The following is a 19,929-nucleotide window of genomic DNA, read 5'->3' as shown; positions in this document are numbered from 1 at the left end:
TAAAAGTCCAGCCAAATTTGCTTTAATCTTTGTATTTACCTTTAATGTATTTTGATACAAGAAACAAAGTTCTGACATCCCTCAACACCAGTTACAGCACGGTTCTTTTCTATGCTTGAGGTTTTCTTTGTGATCGTCCCCTATTTCAGGTTTGTGTTTGAATTTTGTGGGATGTAACAAATTTGTTTCTTTTCACTAGGAGCTATACAGACATCTAAACTATACAAAAGTCTTGGATTCCACATAGTAAAATTATTTGTTCCTGCTTGTGATGAACTCAAAGAATGTGAGGATTTCATAATCTCTGTGTGAGAGAGAGAACTGTCAGTTGTTTCTTTCTTTCATTTTGTGTCAATATTGCCTACATCACTGGGGCCTAAAACACTCTGGCACTGCAGACAGCACTGATCCTTCTGTTAACTCCAAGAAGTGGTGATGCAGTACAGTGCTGTGCAGTCTGGGGAGGTTGCACCAGTGTGAGTGACTGAAATTCTCCTGCCTTCATGTATGAGATGGGCTTCTGTGTAATTCCTTTTTTTTTTTTCTTTTTTAGTTGTGTTAACTGTTTGTAATAGGCGTAGGGTAAGCATACTGGATTTCTTTAATCTGTGAATTCATTAGATTAATACACACAGGATAGATCTGAGTAGTATCCTTTTCTGACTGCAGCTGTGCAAAGGGTGGACTTTCAGACAGTGGCCATGTCCTTATTTCTCCTGACTTCAACAGCAGCTGGGTAGGCTAACAGAGCATTTTCACTTTCAGAGCTATTCTACAAAGGGTAATATGATTGTGCAGTTGTATTGGGTGTGTTTTGACTTTCCAAACTACCTGTACTTTTTTTTATATATATATATAAGTATGTTAGCATCAGTCACTTTCATCACATGTTGAACAATTGATAGTTTTCAGAAGTCTATTTTATTTGTTTGTATTCAGGCATGAATAGATATGATATCTAAGAAAGCTGTATCATAACTCAGAATTAATTTTAAATTAAGATCTACATGTTTGTTTTATTTCTGAATTTGCCTGAGAGGCCTTTTGCATACCTGATGATTTTCAACTTCAGAATCACTTGATTGTCTTCAGCAGATGGTAACATCGTGTATTGGTCAACTTTACTTAGTTTACTAACTCTCATTTCAGGAGTGCAGTTTGTTGAGTTTTGGGAAGAGATGAACAGAGTTATTTCAGAGTCGGAACTGATGACAGGTATTCCCTACTTGACTGCAGTACCTGGATTGGTGCAGTATCTTCAGAGCATCACCAAACTTGTAATATCAGTGCTGCCAGTGACGTCAACTGCTGACATCCAGAGTAGCAGTTCACCCGCTGCAATGACAATAGCCAAGCCATCATTGTCAATAGTTCATCTCCTTCGCTATGATTTTCATGAAGTTCGTCTACTTGCATTGGAAGCAGTACTGCTCTGGCTGAAAAAAGTGAATGCCAAGCAGACTGCAAGAGAAGGAAGTGTGCTGTGTTTGCTCGTGGATTTGGAGGGCGTTCTCCTCTCAATGGCTTTGAAGGAAAAGAATCTTGAGTGTTTTTACAAGGTAGGAGAGTGCTACTTTATTGATGTTTAATATGTTCTCAGTAAATGGTAGTCTTAATTTTTACAAGTATGTTTCAAACATACATGATGTTTTTTAAATACTGTGTGTAATTTTTTGGTTATGTAAAACAGGAGCTTTGCTGTAATTCTGCAGAATGTTCTTGTGTAAAAGTAAAAACTTTGTTCCTTTTTTAGCTCTGTCAGGAAAACCTTCTTAGAGTGAGGTTTAAGTCAATAGGGTATCGACCTCAAATACATGTGTTCACTGGAATTTTTTGTAAACTCTTTATGAATTGTGTGTGCAGGTGCTGGAAATTCTTTATAATATGGATCTCAGAAACGTGCTTCCAAAGACTGAATGCTCTATAAAAATGAATCCAAATGAGTTCTTATCCTGGAGCTTAGACATTGTGGATAACTCCAACAGGTATGGTCTGCCATGTGTATTTAAATACTTCTATTTAAAATACTTAAAATGTTCAAGAGCTAATTGATTGGTGTTAGAGCTATCTTAAAAATTCATGTTTCAGAAAAGTGAGTGTGGCTTAGTTTGAAAAAAGAAAGTTCTTTGAGAGATCTTTTGGAGAAGTTAGATGTGATCAGAATTATTAAAAAGGCCCTTAAGTTATACTGGTGAGGACCCTATAAATGCCCAGCAATACACTTCATGAAATTATAATTTACTACAGCTGTTAGATGATAGTCAGTGAATACTGCTCTTTGCACATGGTTATCAGGGAACACCATAATGCTTGGATTTGAAGATCCAAACATACATGAATTCACTGTGAATCTGCCATTCGTTCTATTCTGGTTTATCTGTTGAAAGTCTGTAGAAGTGTCAGACCCAATTCCATTTGGATTAGCAAAAAAGGTTGAATCTAGAGATTAAAAACATAGACCTGAATGGTCCTCACAAAATCACTTGAATTCAGGGTTTGTTTCTTCTGCACTGTGGGCTATCCAGCAAGGCTTAGATTTATGTATGTAGTATATTCTATCCTGTAGATTCGAGTGCTGACACCTGTTTTTCACATCAGGACACAAGTATGAAGCCAGGACAAGGTTTGAATGTATAAGAGAGAAACTTGAGTCTCCCATTGTACTTTCATAGCTGGGTACACAATGTCTGAAGTCTAACTGGGCAGGACAGGCAGCTCTTCCTCAGGCTTTTGAAATTGCAGTATATATTTCAGAGAAATTGAGAATCTGAGCTTAAGTTCAAGTGTACAGCATCTCTTTGAACATGCTTGCAGAAAAACCAAGGTGTTTACTGTGTGCTCCACTCTGTCAGGTGTATTGAAACAGACTGCTTCTGCAAAGTCAGCAGAAAATGCCAATATTTGATGCCCTGAATTAGTTACTGAGTCCAACTATTCACAAAAGAATGGACAAATCAAGTGGAAAGTATACAGGCATAGAGAGCCTATTTCTATTAGTGGTGGTAGTCTCTTTTTGAAGTTAAATAAAAATCATGCTCCATTGTTACCAATGTATAATATTTAGAATATAAAGTGTAGAACAGCATGATATAGCTGTGCATATTTGCAGTTGATTCGCACAAAATTTGTCAGGTTTAAATGATAGTGTGCAGTGTTTACTTCTGGAATGAAATTAGATACACATGGTGAAATAACACTGGCTGGTGCTGTTGAAGAGGGAAATCATTGAAATAGCAGACCTCAGTGCTCAGTGTTGCCATTCCCTGCTGAGAGACCAGCCTCTTCAGGATGTTAACAGGCACCATCTCTTCTAAGACCCTGCTGGGAAGGATGGAGGCTCAGGAGCCAGTGGTTGGTGCATTGTGAACTGGTGACATTTTTAGCAGCTGTGGAAGAGAGATTCCTGGAATGTAACTCCAGCTCAAAGGGATGCTTTTGTTTATCATTTAAAATAACGTCTGGTTTCTTTGACTCAGGTTCCATTTTGAGATTTGTTTTTCTATAGGAAGTATGTAGATAGAAAAAACAACATGAGAGGTGGAGTAAGAGCATATTATATTTTCATATTAACTGAAAATTTAACTAGAGTCAAGATCTGTAATGTAAAGCTCTTAGCTTGCAAAATACCCATTGGTGATAATCAGGAAGGAATCAGAGTAGGCTGTGTTTCTTCTAGAGACGAAAAGATGGCAGAAGTAACTGCTTTGTTTTGGTATATTCTTCACCTTGTTTTTTCAGCACTGAAGTTCAAAGCATGGCTCTCAAGTTTGCCTCAAAGTTGGTTGTACATCTTTTAGAGAACCACCAGCAGGTAAGTGGAGGCGAGCGGACTAATGATTTTGTAGTTCAGGAGTTTTTGGTAGTAGAAGTAGTATGGCTTCGCTTGGTTGTGAGTCCCAAGCTTGTGTTCTCCTGTGTCACTGTACCTTTTATGGCTTTATATCTTCTCTGAGCACAGCGCTGTATTTTGAAGTGAATCCTCCACCAATATTCTCTCAGTATATCCCTTTGAAAGTAATTCCAAGCTCAATACACCAGTAAATTTTTCTGATGGATTAATTTCAACTTCTGATACCACCCACAGTAGTCGTTCTAATGTGGAAAGAAGAACGCCTGCAGCAATTAGCACCCTGTACTGAATTAATTCCATGTCCTACAGTGCAACTCTCTGTGGCTTCTGTTCACTAGGGCAGCAGGAGAGTAGTTTCTCATTGAATTTTCTATCACAAATTGAATAAATGTAACAAGCCTTGTAAAAATAAGACTCTGTTCTCTGTTTATCGACTATTTAATTTAGATTGTTACGAACACAACTTCTGCCTCAGATTTGTTTTGATTTAAAGTAGTCACTCTGTGACATCACATATATATGCACAGAGCAGTCTAATGCAGCTTTTAATGTTAGAAAATTTTTATTTTTCAAGTTTTCAAACATACAAAAAATACTTCATGGATATTTGATTTTTTTCTTACAGCCTTTATTTTTGTATGAATTATGCAGCAGAATCAGTTCGCACAGTATGCTGTGCAATCTTCTGCCTCATTAAAAAAAAGAGGCACAGAACTGCACGTAGGAATTGGAAAAAATAAAAAGAATTATGTTGTTAATTCTTTTGTTTAAAAAAGGCAAAATGCAAGGACTTCAAGTCATAAACAATAATCATATAAACTTGGGTTCACAAATAGACTTGGAACATATCGTTGCTATGAAGTTTTCTAATAATTTATGAAGAGGAGCTAGTGAAAAATTCTGGCACGATCTGAACTGTAGTAATGCTAGAACAACTTCCTCTAACAAGCATGTAAATCATGGGAGACCTAAGACATCTGTATGGAGAGTGCTTTCTGCTTTATAAAGGATCAGGTATGCTGGGAGTTTTACATCTAAGTTTCTTGGGGCTTACATTTACTTTATGCATCTGTAGGAGGGATTGCTTGAGATAATCCATATGTCCAGTTAAATCTAGGGAATTGTAATCCCTGATGAGGTTTTTACTTTGCTTAGCCCGTTACAAAATCTGCAGGACACGCTGTGGCTCTGTGCTGTGCAGAAACATACGCATGAGCCACTCCAAGTGTGCAGAGCACAGGAAAGCCTTCGTTTGTTCCTTGATGAGTCCTTGTGCATTGCTGTGCCTTTTAACTCTGCTCTCTGCTCCCGTTGTCGCTGGTTCTCTTCTGTACCTTTTTTTACAGATGCAGCTGCATTCACCTACCGCTTTATCAAGCACTGTATTGTTACCAAAATGCCTACAATTGACTGCTGCCATTCCAAATACACGTGCCAATTTACACATAGGGTGCTCTTGGAAATTGCTTTTCTTCGTTACAGTCCAGAATACCTATCTTTGGCTTTCTTTTATAGAAGAATTGAGGACATGAGGATGTTTTAACTTGGTGAAGGGACACCATGAGTGTGTTGCCTATGAGTGCTGGTATAACCATAAGAAAATCTTCTGTGTTAACTGTGACATAGTCAACTTTTGAGTGGATGCAGGTATCACCACCTTGGAAAAAATGCATGAACTGATGGGTTGTATATTTTCAGCAATTTGTAGTTTAATGTGATAGTGACCAATGATACGGGGTGGTACAGCTTACTTCTCCGGTATGTTTTGTGCTTTCAGATTTCAGAAGAGGTCTTGAAAAAATGGGTTCAACAGTTAATTTATTTTTGTGGAGATGAGCAGCAGACAGAGATGCTGCTAGCAGCTGCTGAAGTACTTAAAAGTATAACATCACTACTTCTGATCAGTGAGAAGCTTGTTCTTGGTGAGTAGTTTGAATATTCTGGATCTTTCCCAATGAAACCCAGTAATACATGACTCAAAATGTATTATGTACATATATATGTACACCATTTGTACATGAACAGATCAAACAAGCTATTCTGAAAAGAGGACAATGTATTAAATATTATTTACTCAAATAAACTATAAGTGTATTTAAATCCTGGTAGAAAAAGCTCATGTAGAGCTTCTTTCAGTAACTCTGAGGAGAGGAATGTGAGGTGCTCCTGCCACTGTACGTCTGCATGGATTTAATGGCTTCCTTTCTGACCCAGACCTTTCTGTTGGTGATGTGGACATACTTTAGTTTAACACTGTGAGCAAAATAAAGCTCTGTTGGCTGAATGTTGAAATTAAAGGGTTCAGTCTATAAATGAGGAACAACATGTTCTACGATGAGAATGATTAGTAATTGGATCACATTATACTACAAGAGGCATAATGATTTGTTTTAAGTTAACAAAGTTAACCAACAAAAATCTTCATAGCTTTTTCAACAATGACTGAGAAGCAAAGCTATGTGAAATTCTGTAGTCTGTTGTACAGAAGAGGTAGGATTTTCTTTTATTTGTTTTCCTTTTAAAAACCCCAACACATTTTTTGTTTCTCTTGTGAACACAGACTAAGGGGATTCTGTGACTAAGGGGTCAGGAGATACCCTAAAAAACATCTACCAGGGTAAATAAAAGCCCCCAAGATGTTAGTGGGCAGCCATCTAAACTGGTTCTTTGTTCTGGAAATCAGACCTGGGGAAGAAAGAGAATCAATATGCTATACAACCTAGAACTTTCAGTCTGGAGTTCTTCACAACTGTGTATCAATTCTGCAGTAAGCTCCCTTTGAAGTACATTCATTAGAGGAGGAAGGACAGCACAAGTCAGTATGGCCTGGATTGCCTCATTTCTCCTTAATGTTGTTTAAGAGTTCAGAGAAAGTCTTTCTGGAAAATCCATTTGCAGGTTTCCACCTCTCTGGCAGGTATGATAACAACTTGTCTAGGTGGGAAAGCTGGCCATTAAATAGAGAATGGAATATTTATTCTGCTCCAGCTATGCCAGTATAAGACTATTATGTATGGTGTGCTAGGAAAAAGCAATTTCTTTCTGAAATAATTATACTCTGTGCTATTCCCAAATAGGAAAGTTGTATGAAATATGGGAATACTTCTGCCTGTGAAGTTAAGCCTAAAGCAATTCATTTTGGCCAAGCAATGAAATATATTTAATTGTCTGGCTAGGCTTGTAATACGAATCTCTGATAGAACTGTTGATAATACATTTGAAGCAAACCAGTGCAGCAATGAGGCAGGCACTTTGTTGTTCTCTGTGATCGCCAGAAAGTGATAGTATCTAATAACTGACTGCCTCCAAAAGGGATGTTCCAGTGAATTCCTTTAATGAGAATGTTCAATGAGAGCTAAAAAGTCCATCTTAATCATACCCCAGCAAACAGATGAAGACAGTCTTGTGATTTCTGCACTACATCTAGTCATCCTTTGTTCCATGTTTCTTGTGGATGATGGCATTTCTGGCCAGCACTACCAGCAGTATTTGAACAAAACTTGGTTTAACAGCCCACAGGCAGATCACAGTGTGCTAGTGGATCTCCAGCAACATAACTTTAGCGAAATAGGAATTATGTGCTCCTAGAAACTGTAGAAAATTTAGAGCACTCAAAACTTAAAGTTCAATACAGAGCTATCTATTCTTTGGACTGGATCTGGAATGGTGTGACCCTCTGTTTTAAACCAAGCTGACTCAACCACATAAAATATACAGAAAATATTTTTGATCATATTCCCAATTGTCTTCCCAGTGTATTGCTAATGCATTTATTCCCCTGTTTCAGTGTTTCACTGAATTTGTCATGTTTAAGTGTGCAGAGAGTGCTCCATAATTTTTCTGAACGTGTATAAGAAATGGAATCCTAATTTTTCTCCATATATATATATATAGGTCTCTCTGATACCCTCGCAATGTGGAAATGTGTGGTTCTCCTGCTGCAGAATGAAGATTTGGTAGTAAGGGATGCAGCTGCTGAGGTTCTGCAAGTGGCACAGACTGAAAAAAAGAGCACAAATGGATCAGGTACTCTCACTTCACTTTTAAGTAGTATCGGATACTTGAGAGACTGAAGTATTTCTCTTCTTATCATAAAATTCTTCCTAACTGTAAAATGATCCATGTATCTCCTGAACACGTACCATGGAAGAAAACAGTAAGTTGAGATTTGACACCCATCATGCTTTTATTATTTTGTTTACACTGTTCTTGATGTCATTTGCAAATGGTTATATGGATGTGTATAAAAGATAACTGCAGTATTCAGCTTTATGGTTCATGCTGTTGATGAGTCAACTATAACATAAGGAATAATGCTGAAAAGCCTGTAATACAAGCATTAGTCTAATACAGTGCAATGGAAGGTGCTATTTGAAACCCAGATTATTATAATAGCCTGATCACAGTGCAACAAGAATCTGGGAAAACCGTACTCAACTCATTGATTCATTATTAGACCTTGAAATCCATTTAGATAGAGATCAACAAAGACAATTCTCAGCACAGCCACAATGTGCTTTCAAGGACAAGGGCCCTTTGTCTGTATGCCCTAGTTTACTCAACCCTGTTAATTTTAAAATAGCCACAAAACTTGAGTAGGCTTAACTAATTAATGTGTTTTGCTTTGAGAGTCTTTGCTGAAGCATTCCTTCTTGTGTTGTGAACAAATAAGAATTTGCTACCAATCTGTTCTCGCTCTGGTGGTCCCTATGGGTCTGTGCTATTCAGTAATGCCTCCACCAGCTTGTCTGTAGTCAATACAATGTAGTTTACCTGCTCCACATGCTAGACTAGTGATAAAGCATCTCTATGGTTAAAACAAATACAGCAGTATGAGTGTATGTTTTCTACTGCTGTAAATAGAAGTAGCTGTGAATGCACTCAGGCAGCAAACACGATTTTGAGCTGGCACTCAAAACTGTAGGGCTTGGAGTAGGAGAAGGTAGAAGAAAGGATGTGTTCAAGACAGCTTTCTTCTGCCTATTAATTCCTGCAGCTCTCTCATCACAAGTCTGGCAGTTTATCTTGCCTGAGCTCCAGCTCTGTCGAGCATCTGGACACTCTGTATGTGTCTCAGCCCCTGACACTGGTGCTTAGGGGGCCATCCGCAAATATCTTGAGATGGTACTTTCTCTGGAAATAATACAGTCATGCTTTTTTACTCTGGTTCCTGTATTTTGTCCCTTTTTCCTTGTTGTATCCCTTCGCCGGGGCTATTCCCATGTAGCTCGATGAGATGTTCAGGGCTCTGTCCTACTCATTATTACTCCAGTCATATAGGTACTTGCTGATATAACTTACCACTTGGTAAGTAGAAGAGGTCAAAATTGAAGAAGTAACATCAGAATTGTTTTTTAGCTTCAGTGTTCCAAATCGGGTTAGGGATTTCATTCCCTAAACTTACTTAATCTCCTTAGTTATACTAAGAATATGCATATACCATGAATAGCAAAGTGCACTGCTTTTGAAGACACAATCCAGTTTCTTTCCTCCTCTATTTAACATTTTTATTATTGTTCCTGCCTGTGAACTTTTTCTGTACTAAAATCCTTTATTTCTCTGTGTTTTGCCATCTGCCTTTCAGAATAGGAGCACACCGACTTTTGTTTGCAGCTAGATAAAAATAAGCATTACCTTCAGTGTTTGTTACTTTCTTTTATGCCCTTTGTTTACATATGTACATGTATGCAGTATGGTTGGGTTGTTTGTTGGTTTTTTTTTACAGACATTTTGTGGGTCACCAGTGCTCTCCATCCTGGAAATTCCTAAATGACATTCAAATAACTATGATTTTTTTCCTCACGTCTCATACCATGGAAGTCTTTCCTTTTATCACAGCATAGATTCTGAAGTTTCTAATTCATTAGAATTCATTAGAAGATATAAAACAACTCTCTTTAAATCCTTCATTTCTTAAAATCTGCTGGATATCTTATACTGACTGACTTCTCATTTCCATTATGTGATGACAAATACATATTGTGGCGAAGCAGTATTATCATGAGATCAGAATGAAAGATGACTCAAGAGATCAAAACAGGGACTGGATGACTAGAGTGCTATTTCTGTGCACTCTGTAATTGCTTCAGTTTCATTGCCATTAACACTAGTTAACATAAGAGAGTAAACAGCCTATTATAATTTCAGTTTTCTTTGTTCTTCAAACATCTTTATGCCCAAGTAGACGTTATATTTCCAGAAAGACTGCACTCTTGTGAGTGTCACCTTTTACTGCTGTTAATTTGCTGCATGTAAAGCAGGAATACTGCTTACAAAATCCAAGCATTGAACTTTCCAGAGATGTTGGCACAAGCGTTATCATGTCTGCTCTCCACAGAACTCTCACCTGTGTATACTGCATGTAAAGCAGCTAGCCATAGCTGTCTACAGAAGAACTGAATTGCCAGCTTAGGGAATGAACGCTTTAAGTGTTTTATTTGTCTGAGATCCAAAGGAATCTCTGTTTATAGCTTGATAACCCTGATTAAGCCTGCAGAATTGATAATTGATACAAGCTGGTATTTGTTTTTCCTGCAGCAGAATATAGCACAAGAGAATATATGCAGCAGCTGGACTAAGTCCGAATTTTTATTCTGCTTCAGGAAGATGTGTGAAGCTAGACTATTTGCTATTAGTAGCAAACTCAGTTTATTTGCATAGATTGTTAATATAACTGTTATAGGACATTCTTTCTTTGTCTACATGTTGCTGAATTACAGCATACGTGTAGCAGTGTGACTGTTTCGTGTTGCATTTTCAGGCCATTTATAGGTGGTGAAACTGGAGGCAAATGGACCTTTCTATTAGTGTGGCTTCGCTTCCTGTAACTGCCCCTATCTTGTGTAATTCTTTGAAGCATTACATGAGCTCCTGGAAGAGAATGTCAACTTGCTTGTTATTCCCTCATGGCTTTTAGTGGGAACAAAAAATCCCATTTCCTCAAATAACTGCATAATCCATGCAGCTTCGGATCGCTCAAATAATTAGAGCAGTAACCTTGCAGAGCCTGAAACAGAGGGTAACAGAAGTGATAAAAGAACTGTCAGAATTGCAGCCCCTATTTTTGAGTGAAAGGAGGAAAGCTCAGAAGACCAAACTGATACACAGCAGGTCTCCTGTGCTCACTCTGCTCTGTCTTTCTCTTCTCCTGAAAGCTCCTACTGTTACTGGTAAAGTTCATGTTTTTAATTTATTTTATTCATTCAGATGAGCTTGATTTAATTTTTGTAATTAGGTAAAAACTAATGGGAGGGTGTGGGCTAATGAGGTTGGCTGGCTGGCTGCGGTCATTTTCTGAACAGGGCAGAAGAGAATCCTATCTCACTAGAAACAAGAAAACCTTTTGTTTTGCTTGCTAAAAATAACTTATGAGGTAGTTAAGGTTTTACTAATAACTTGAACAATATAAACCCAATCTGTAACTCGAGGTATTGCAAGTACACTTTGTTGTTGTTTCCTCATGCATTGAGGTGTAAACTTCTGTGGGATTGTTTTATTCTTCTTAGAATGAGGGAGGGTACAGGAAGTATTGTATTCAGTGTAAATGTAGAATAGCTGCTTTGAAATCTAATTAAATTAGTGACCCGTGGCTGTGTAAAGTCTAGACCTATTCACAAGCAGCATTGCTCATCCAGGAGGGTTACTTCTTATGAGAAAGAAGAAAAAGGAGTTTACTTTCTCTGTTGATGATTGCTTTACTGAATATCCTGACAAATTCATTTGCTAGAATGAAAGTTGTATTCACTGGTGTCATTTTGCTCTAGGCTTTTTTTTTTATATATATCCAGAGAAGCACTTTCTAAAGTTATAAGATTGCCAGAAATGGAAAAACTTAAATAAGCTGTCCTTTTTTTACTATTACAGCTAAGCCTGAGCAATTCTGTGAAGCAAATACATTTAGATAGCTTAACATTTGTGTTGGTAAATTACCAAGTTAACCTTAAGTTGGGTTAAGATCTTAAGCATTGTCAGCATTAGCACCAATTTAGCTGATTTGATTCAGCTCAGACAGTTTCAGAAGTGCAGATGAACAATTAGGCTTTCAGAGCTGAGTCAACTTTTGAATGTACCTGAGTGATATAGAAGCCTAATAATTTTCTCAAATATGATTGAGGCCTTTGGGAACCTCTTGCTGCATACAAGCACAGCGGCTTAGTGACACAGCAACATAGTGTCACAGCAGCATGGCTTACAGATGAGCAAGGCTGCTCTCTGGAAGCCACTTTTTGGGCTAATTCTGAGAATAGGGTTGGGTTTATGGGTGACATAGACAGAATATTGATTCTGATCCTTCTCTTCCCATCTCTCACACTTCAGAACAAAACAGTAGTAGATACTTGTACTCTTGTCTCAGGAGTTTCTGCATAAAAGTCAGTGCAAAAGTCACTTTTCTTCCTGGTTGTTCCTTTCCATTTGACTTTTAACCTTCAGAAAGGTGATTAGTGAAAATGACAGATATGCTGTTGGGAAAGGGGCACTGCTGGTCTGCACAGCAGTTTTGGTTGAGATTCCTGTGGAAGTCATAATGTGACCTGTGGTCTACTGGCCTCTAACCTCTCAGACTAAAGGTATGGAGGAGACTCACTTTTCAGTAACTTTTGTTCTGCCTGTTGACTAGAGAGTGTAAATGTAAGTTAAGGGGGAAGTTAAATTGTGCTTCTGGGAGGAGAGGAAAAAAGTATTTTCATTAGATTAAATAATGAAACATTTACAAGGTAACTGAATTCTTTTCTATTCTTTAGCATTTGGCTGAATAGAACCTCTCTGTCACTCATGCTGTCTCTGTGGCATGAAGAAAAGCAAAGCTGTTCCTTGTGCTTCTATTTTTTTTTTCCCCACACATCATGAATTCAGAAGGTAAATTAAATAAAAACTTACTGACTGTAGAAAGTAAGTGTATCTATCATGAAGATGTGTGCTAAAAGTCTCATGTTTATGTGTTTATTGAAGGAGGGATGCATAAATAAGCCTTTAACAGAGGTAGAAAAGGAGAAGTTAAGAAAAGATCAGACTGTATTTACATTTGAAAGAGAAGAAATTTTGGTCAGATTTATGTTCCTTTAACCTATCCTTTAAAAATCTTCTTCGGTAAATCTAAAGCTGTGCAGAAGTTCTCATACATATGTGCCCTGAGAAGATCTTGTAAATCAGTTGAAAGATAAGAGATAATGTTGGCTGTGTGATGTTAAAACCATCCAATGGCCTGGCATTCATCATCAGCACCACAGGTAATATCAGCAAATCATGGGTGACTGACATGATCTCAAAATTTGTACCCCCAAATGTCCTTTATAACTGATCCATGAAGTCTTCCAGGACAAGGGAACAAATTAAATCCATTCTCTAGTTGCTGGTGAAACAACTTGGAGTAAATGCTGTGCAAAACCCAGATGCTACAGATACCATTGTCATTGGTGGTATTCAGCTCCGTGATAAAAGCATCCCACATACTGCACAGGAAAATGTAAAGAAATACATTGTACTTTCATTGCTGCCTCAATTCCTTGTTGGTATTTGAAGCTGTGTTTTATTCCTTAAAGTATCTGGAAACCTTGGTCATAGTAAAAGTCCGTTTCTTCTAATGTCTTCTAATAAAGGAGAGAGACTGACTGATGTATCTGTCCTCTTGCCAAACCTGGGGAGAGATCCACCACTTTGCTATATTTCTGTGCTGGCATTGTGCCTCCCTTCTAAGGAGGCAAATGGGAGGAGTGTGGTGAATAAAAAACGAGTTGGGTTACTCTGATCCTGGACAAAGATTAATGTGTAGGGTTCAACTTTTCTCATGCATTGGTGACTTGCCCCGATGTTCAGGTTAGGCTAATAGACCTCTTTGTAAGCCGAGGCCCCAAACAATTCACTTAATTACATCTCTTAAAACCAGTTCTGGCAGCTGCCTGCCTTAAAGAAATAGATGGTAATTACCTGAACATAAACTAGGGAACTGCATGCATACGTTGCTTTGAGGATGCATTAAGTGGAATCTATGGCAGGATCATAGGTGATACGTTTCAATTTCTTGATTTAAGTAAGGGTTGTGCATTTTTTTTTCCTATTTAGATTCCTAAGAGATTGAGGAGTTATGAAAACCATGAAACCAGAACTTGTCTGTAGAGAGCACTGTGCTGAAGCTATCTAGTGCTCTTCCATTTGCTAACGTGAAAATGAGACTTTTAGTGCTGTGGAGGGGCACATGCATGCAGAAGATGAAACGTTTTCATTCTAAGTACATGATGTCAACCACTATCGTGTGGAAAGTTAAGAGCTTCCAACAGTTGGATCAATTTCAAGTCCTCCCAACTGCCCTGGGTAGGAGAAAACAGCATTCACAGAGTACTTAATAACATCCATGAATTTTAAGCTGCCTGGAGAGTCTTTTGTAAATTTGGAGTCTGATGACCAGAACGTCCTCCTAGTCAGATCTTGTGATGTGTCACAGGGCTCTTGGGAAGTGTGCAAAAGTCCTCAGCATTGTCAGGGCTACTGATGGAAAACTGCTCCTGGTGATAGCCAGAACACACTGGTTTGCCTTGTGCTGGGGGCAAGTGGAAGAAAGGCTAACGTAAATTTTTTGTCTGGGATCAGCTCCAGTGTTTATTTTGCTTTGACAGTATTCTTGATAATGCATTCTGGTATCCAGATGCACAACAATCCAAGAAGAACTGGACGTGCCATAAAAGAGGAATTGTTTGAGCTGAATGTTAGAATTTCAATGGCAGGAGGCATTTAGCCAAACGGCCTTTGAGAGTAGACAAGACCCATCTCAGCAGAAGCAGAAGATGATGTGATGAAGTTCAGAATCAGTGAACAGCAGATAAAGCCCATAGTGAAGCAGAGTTGTTCGTGTTGCAGAACAAGATGAAACTGCACAAATGATACTTATTTTATTAAGGCTGTGTGTGGTATCTGTGTAATAGTCTATGTTAAAAGAAATATTTCCTGCCACCTCAGTGGTAAAGTGTCAAATACTGGCAGCAGTTTGCAGTGTTATAATCAAATACAGTGCAGGACTGTGTATTCACAGACACTCTAAGGTGGTGAAAGCTCTTCGGTTATGTTAGATAAAGCATGCTGAGGACAGGAGGAAAGGTCAAACAGCTGTGAGTGTATTCCTGGAATACGCTGAAAGGGGTTCTAACAAGGGAGATGGAGGGGGTGCTGCTGGGAATTACGAGAACGCTCTGCACTGGAAAGTACACTAGATGTTACTGAAAAGTACCACAGGCTGTGCAAGGTAACATCACAGATAATGCACCAACACTATCTGTAATTGTAGGACTGTAAGTAGAGTAGGGTTCACAGAGGAGGATATGCTCCTTAAAATGTTGAACATGCAGGCTTCTACTTGAGGACAATACCTCTGACCACATCTGTTTTTCCTCTTCTGTGCTTTTAAAGGTAAATACTTCTTTGTGCATATATAAGATTCAATTTAATCACAGCAAACTAATAGATGGTAAATATCTGTGGTAGTTGGTGACTACCTGATGACTATGATGACCTTACATCTAAGAAGCTTGCTCCAGAAAGCAAAATGACACGTGGTAGAGATTATGAAATATTTACTGTGGCTAGAAGCTATAATTTGGTGTTTTTTACATCTACTGTAATAGTTCTAAGAAGGGTACAATTACAGGTCAGTTGCAAGATGAAAGAATTGAGGTTTACGAGTGTAAATGAATTCATCTGGTCTCTTTGCTAGAATAAATTTAGTCCTGTTCCAGAAGCAGATTTGACCTGTGGCCTAGTTGTATGATAATGTTATACTCATAGGTAAATTCAGAATCTTTAACATTTCTTTTTTATCTGACATTCTAGTTTTATACCCTAAAAATGTCTCCTATTTTTATGAAAATGACTGGAAGATCTGATTGAGAAGTAACTGAAGTCTTTCAGATTGCATTTGTAATACGATTTTTTCCTGTCTTAATGGTGACTCTTGAATAATGTGTAGATATTTTCCCTGGATGCAGAGGAAAAGTAGGCAGAAAAGGCTAGAAAATTGGCTTAAATATTTTATTTGGAAAACTCTTTGGAAGTTACCTTTGGGCTCATGGACCCAGAGTTCATTGTGTTGTCTGCCTTTGTAAGAAATGCTAGGTAAAAACAAATTGTATTATCTGCCCTGCGCTGACTAGTTCTTACAGCTAAGTCACAAAGCATTGTGGTTTGGGAGTTTGTTTGTTGTTTCCTGTAGCTGGCATTCCACACTGCTAATTCTGGGCATGCTAAGAATCAACAAAAATGTTTAGCTTCTTCCTATCTAGAATTTTGAAATATGATCTTAACAGATTTATTTAAAGACAGAACAGAGGTTCCACGATAAATAAAGATTGCTGGATTTCGCCTATAATCTGTATAACATTTTGCTACAGTATTCCTACCAAGATTAGAATGTATTACTGGAATAAAACGGAATATGGAAGTGTGTAACTTTTCATTCATTCATTAGCTGGCAAGGGTAAAAGCTGGAGCAAATAGGGTGCTAGCACAAACAGATCTGGGTTATCCATAACCTGCAACTGTCTCTGTCCTCCTTAGGCTGCTTAAGGCAGAAGTCGTCACATGAAGGAAAGCAATACAAATAGATACAGCCCAGCATCTGTGGTATTTTTGGTATCTTAAACACTGCCCTCGCAGTGCATTTGAGACCTGCATTCTGAAAGTTCTGATGTAAAAGATCAGTGAGAGGATTGGCTAGGTGTATCCATCATAGCAGTATGCTTTGTAAAGGTTGACCTGGGGTTGCAACTGAAAAAATATTATGGGCTGGAGAGCTTGCAAAATTTTACAGGTTTTCAACGAATTGAAAAGCCTAGCTCAGTGCTGTAGAAATCTAGTTCGTAAACTCTTCATGCTTAGACTAAATATATAGTACTTCAATTTAAATATTCATCTGTATTATATATAGAAGAATACATGCTGAAAAGTGTAAATCTAATGCTATAGGAAGTAGTCCATTATTTCTTTGTAAATACATTGCTCACAGAAAACTTTGTTTGGCAGCTGTGGAGAGTGAAGGTCTCTGTCTTTCTGCAACAGAGGTAACAGAGATAACAGTGCTATCTGTTGTTCTGCCCTTTGCATCGAACTTGACTGTAAGATAACTCCTCTAAAGAATGAAGCTGATAGCCTGTGCGTAGCCCTGTGCAAAAAACATCTGCTGCAAAGCCCCCATTCCAGGGCATGTATGATACGTTTTATTTGTAATGTCATTGTCCACTGATTGGGATTTCACCTAGGAGGAGATTATACATTTCTGCAAGCAAATTTTTGGACACAGTTTGCGTATGTGTGTGTGGGAGCGAGGTGAGGACCACAAATGCTTTTGCAGACTAACCTAAACCACTACCTTCTGTTCACATAAGTCAGCACTCGGCATTTTTAATAACCAAGATAGAACCTACCTGTGCCAGGGCCAAACAGCACCACAGAATGAAAGTTATTTTTGTGGTATCACCAATTCCCTGAGCTGTAGACTTCCCACTGATTTGGTTGCTTTAATTAGTGGTGGAGTGGGGATGAAGGAAGGTTGGGGATGAAGGGACGCAGCAGGTCCTTACTTCAAAACCTAAGATGTGTAAAAATTGTTTTCTTCTGTAATCAGTTCCAGTGGAGCTCTTAAAAGAGGAACTTGGAACTGGTTTGCTGAACAGATTGATTTCTCATGCATGAGAAAGTCAAGTAAGACTTCCTTGGGAAAACTAGAAATTTAAATTTCAAGAATTAGGCTTTTTGTAAAAGGCTTTTGATTGTTAGATTTCAAGCAAGACTATTGAAATCATTTTGAGGAGCAGAATGATTTATGGTAGTTGCTTACAGTACCAGCGTCATGCCACTTTCGCATGTTTTTAATTTCATTCCTTTGCATGGTCTGTGCTGTGTTAATGATCACCTTGTCATGCTAGCAGTGGAAAAGGTTTTTGTAAATAATTCCCACTGGTAAGATGAAAGTGTTAACAGAAATACTTCAGTGAAGGCCTTGATTAACTTATACACTTGGCTTGATCACAGTGGAGGTTAGACTTACAATATCTTATTACCAAGACTAATAAAACCCATTCATTTTTTCATGTTCTATGCTAATTACACTTTTGCTTTCCCTTGTGCAGATGCACTCAAGCTTATTGATGTTTGTATTGAAGACAACAGTTACACTTTTTAGATTTTTCTTTGATGTACTCATTCTTATAAATTCACACCCAAACAAAACCTTCTTTCCCTAATTCCAGAATCTGTGCACTGTAATACTAGAACTTCAGGTTTGTGGAGTGTAAACTTAGGCTCTTAAATATATACTTTTTAAAAAGTTGGGTTTTTTTGTTCATTTGGCATTTGTTGATATTTTTTAATTACTGAATGAATCTGTTGTGAGCAAATCCCCCACTTTAATTCTATTATCTAACCTTGAGATACTTTGAATATGCAGAACGTTTTCCATATGAATCAAGCAGAAGTACTAACACAACAGAAGTGTGTTTAGAGCAATGCTACATATTAGGGCAGTACACGTAAGTAGCAGATAGGTAGCTGAAGTTGCACAAATCCTGCTGAATTTCTGTGGACATACTGCATTATGAAATTTGTAAGGTTTATGAAAGTTAGCATGTAACTGTGTTGGCTGTAGGATGCTCAATTTAACTTGCATTTGCTGTAAACAAGAGAAGATCGATTTTTCATTTTCTATTTCCTCTTACTGAAAGCTCTCTGTCTAGTGTACAGACATTAAGAAGCACGATTAAGAATTAAATTCCATGATAACTTTCCTCAATTCAAATTCCTCACATGTAAATTATTCAAGTAAATCACTGTATTGCAATATAGTATACAAATACTCCATATTCTATCTATTCTATCACTACTGCATCTCAGAAGTGTCAAGGAAACAAGATACATCTCATCTTCTGTGAAAATTAATAGCATCAAATAAATGGTATTACTGAACAAGTCAAGGGTCTTTCAGAAAAGATATTTTCAATATTGCATTCCTTTTTCTAAAGCAACGTGTGTTGTACAGACCAGTGAAATTAGGCAAGATCTTACTGAGAAGAGAAATGGTTTCTTAGGTTATGCCAAAGTACAGAAGACTTGATTGTTTGGAGCCAGTGACTTCAAGCTCCTCTAATGTGAGGTTGGTACAGACCCTGGAATGCAAATAAAACAGGATGTAAGGAGATCCTGGAGATAAGGGATCTCAGGGTGAAATATCACTTAAATACATGAACTAAATCCTGTGCTGGTCTACAAAACACAGTAGTGGTTTCAGTTCAAACTTCCAGAAGCAGCAGAGACGATATTTGCAGCTCTTGCTTGTTAGCTGCCTTGCTTTGCATTGTGTTGTAAGTTTTGGCATGATTATGTCTGTGGAAGGTTGTTATAGAATAAAGGTATATTCTCTAAACCAGAGGATTTGACATGATTCTCACAAGTAATGGTGAAGGCTGTGCCATCCATGGCAGGCTATAGCAGAATATGGTCTTCCCTGAAGGAAACTCATTTTAAACATATGGACTGAAAAATAAGATGTTAAAGACATAAATGTCTGTTACATACATTTGTTAGTGTGGAGTTTAACTGTACATGGAATTATTTATTTAAGGAAAAGTTCTTTGAGCAGTGAAATGAAGGGAGCTTTTTTTTTTTTTTTTCTCATGGATTTGGTTTTTTTTTGCGTGGATTTTCTCAAGTCTAATCACCGAAGTTTCAACTTTTGCTAGGTGAGACAATCACAAGGTCTCTATTCTCTATGCAGCTGGCTAGTTACATAGAAACAAGACAAAATATTTTGGATTCTCTTGTCCTTTTTGACAGACTGGGTTGAAACTGCACAGCTCATTCAGAAGTTGTGGTGGGAAACCACGTACACAGAAGCATGCCTGCTGATTTCCTTATTATTATTTTAAAGGAACAAAAATCCCTTTGATGTTGTTTACTCTTGTAGATTGTCAGTGTGATTGAATAAAATATAGCAGCACTGTTATTGTTTCTGTGCACTGAGTGCTCTCTTCATCTCCACCTGCCCTCTGACTTCATCCTCCCAGTTTCTCACACCTTTTCAATAGACCTTCCATTGACTTCTG

General features: G+C 37.9%; 1 protein-coding gene across 2 annotated transcripts in view; it reads left to right on the top strand.

The window, feature by feature from the left end:
- Positions 1 to 19,929, top strand: part of THADA (THADA armadillo repeat containing) — a 210,315-nt gene that overhangs the window by 179,569 nt on the left and 10,817 nt on the right. For both annotated transcript variants that reach the window (XM_090135152.1, XM_031594879.2), the window contains 5 exons: positions 1,150 to 1,559; positions 1,864 to 1,985; positions 3,739 to 3,811; positions 5,628 to 5,772; positions 7,745 to 7,876. In XM_090135152.1, the coding sequence (XP_089991278.1) occupies positions 1,150 to 1,559; positions 1,864 to 1,985; positions 3,739 to 3,811; positions 5,628 to 5,772; positions 7,745 to 7,876 (882 nt within the window). The remainder of the gene's footprint in view (positions 1 to 1,149; positions 1,560 to 1,863; positions 1,986 to 3,738; positions 3,812 to 5,627; positions 5,773 to 7,744; positions 7,877 to 19,929) is intronic.

The sequence above is a fragment of the Phasianus colchicus genome, chromosome 2, assembly GCF_987193195.1.
Source record: "Phasianus colchicus chromosome 2, bPhaCol1.hap1.1, whole genome shotgun sequence".
Lineage (NCBI taxonomy): Eukaryota > Metazoa > Chordata > Aves > Galliformes > Phasianidae > Phasianus > Phasianus colchicus.
Note: the sequence above shows the minus strand (reverse complement) of the source record. Positions and strands in the feature narration are given on the sequence as shown.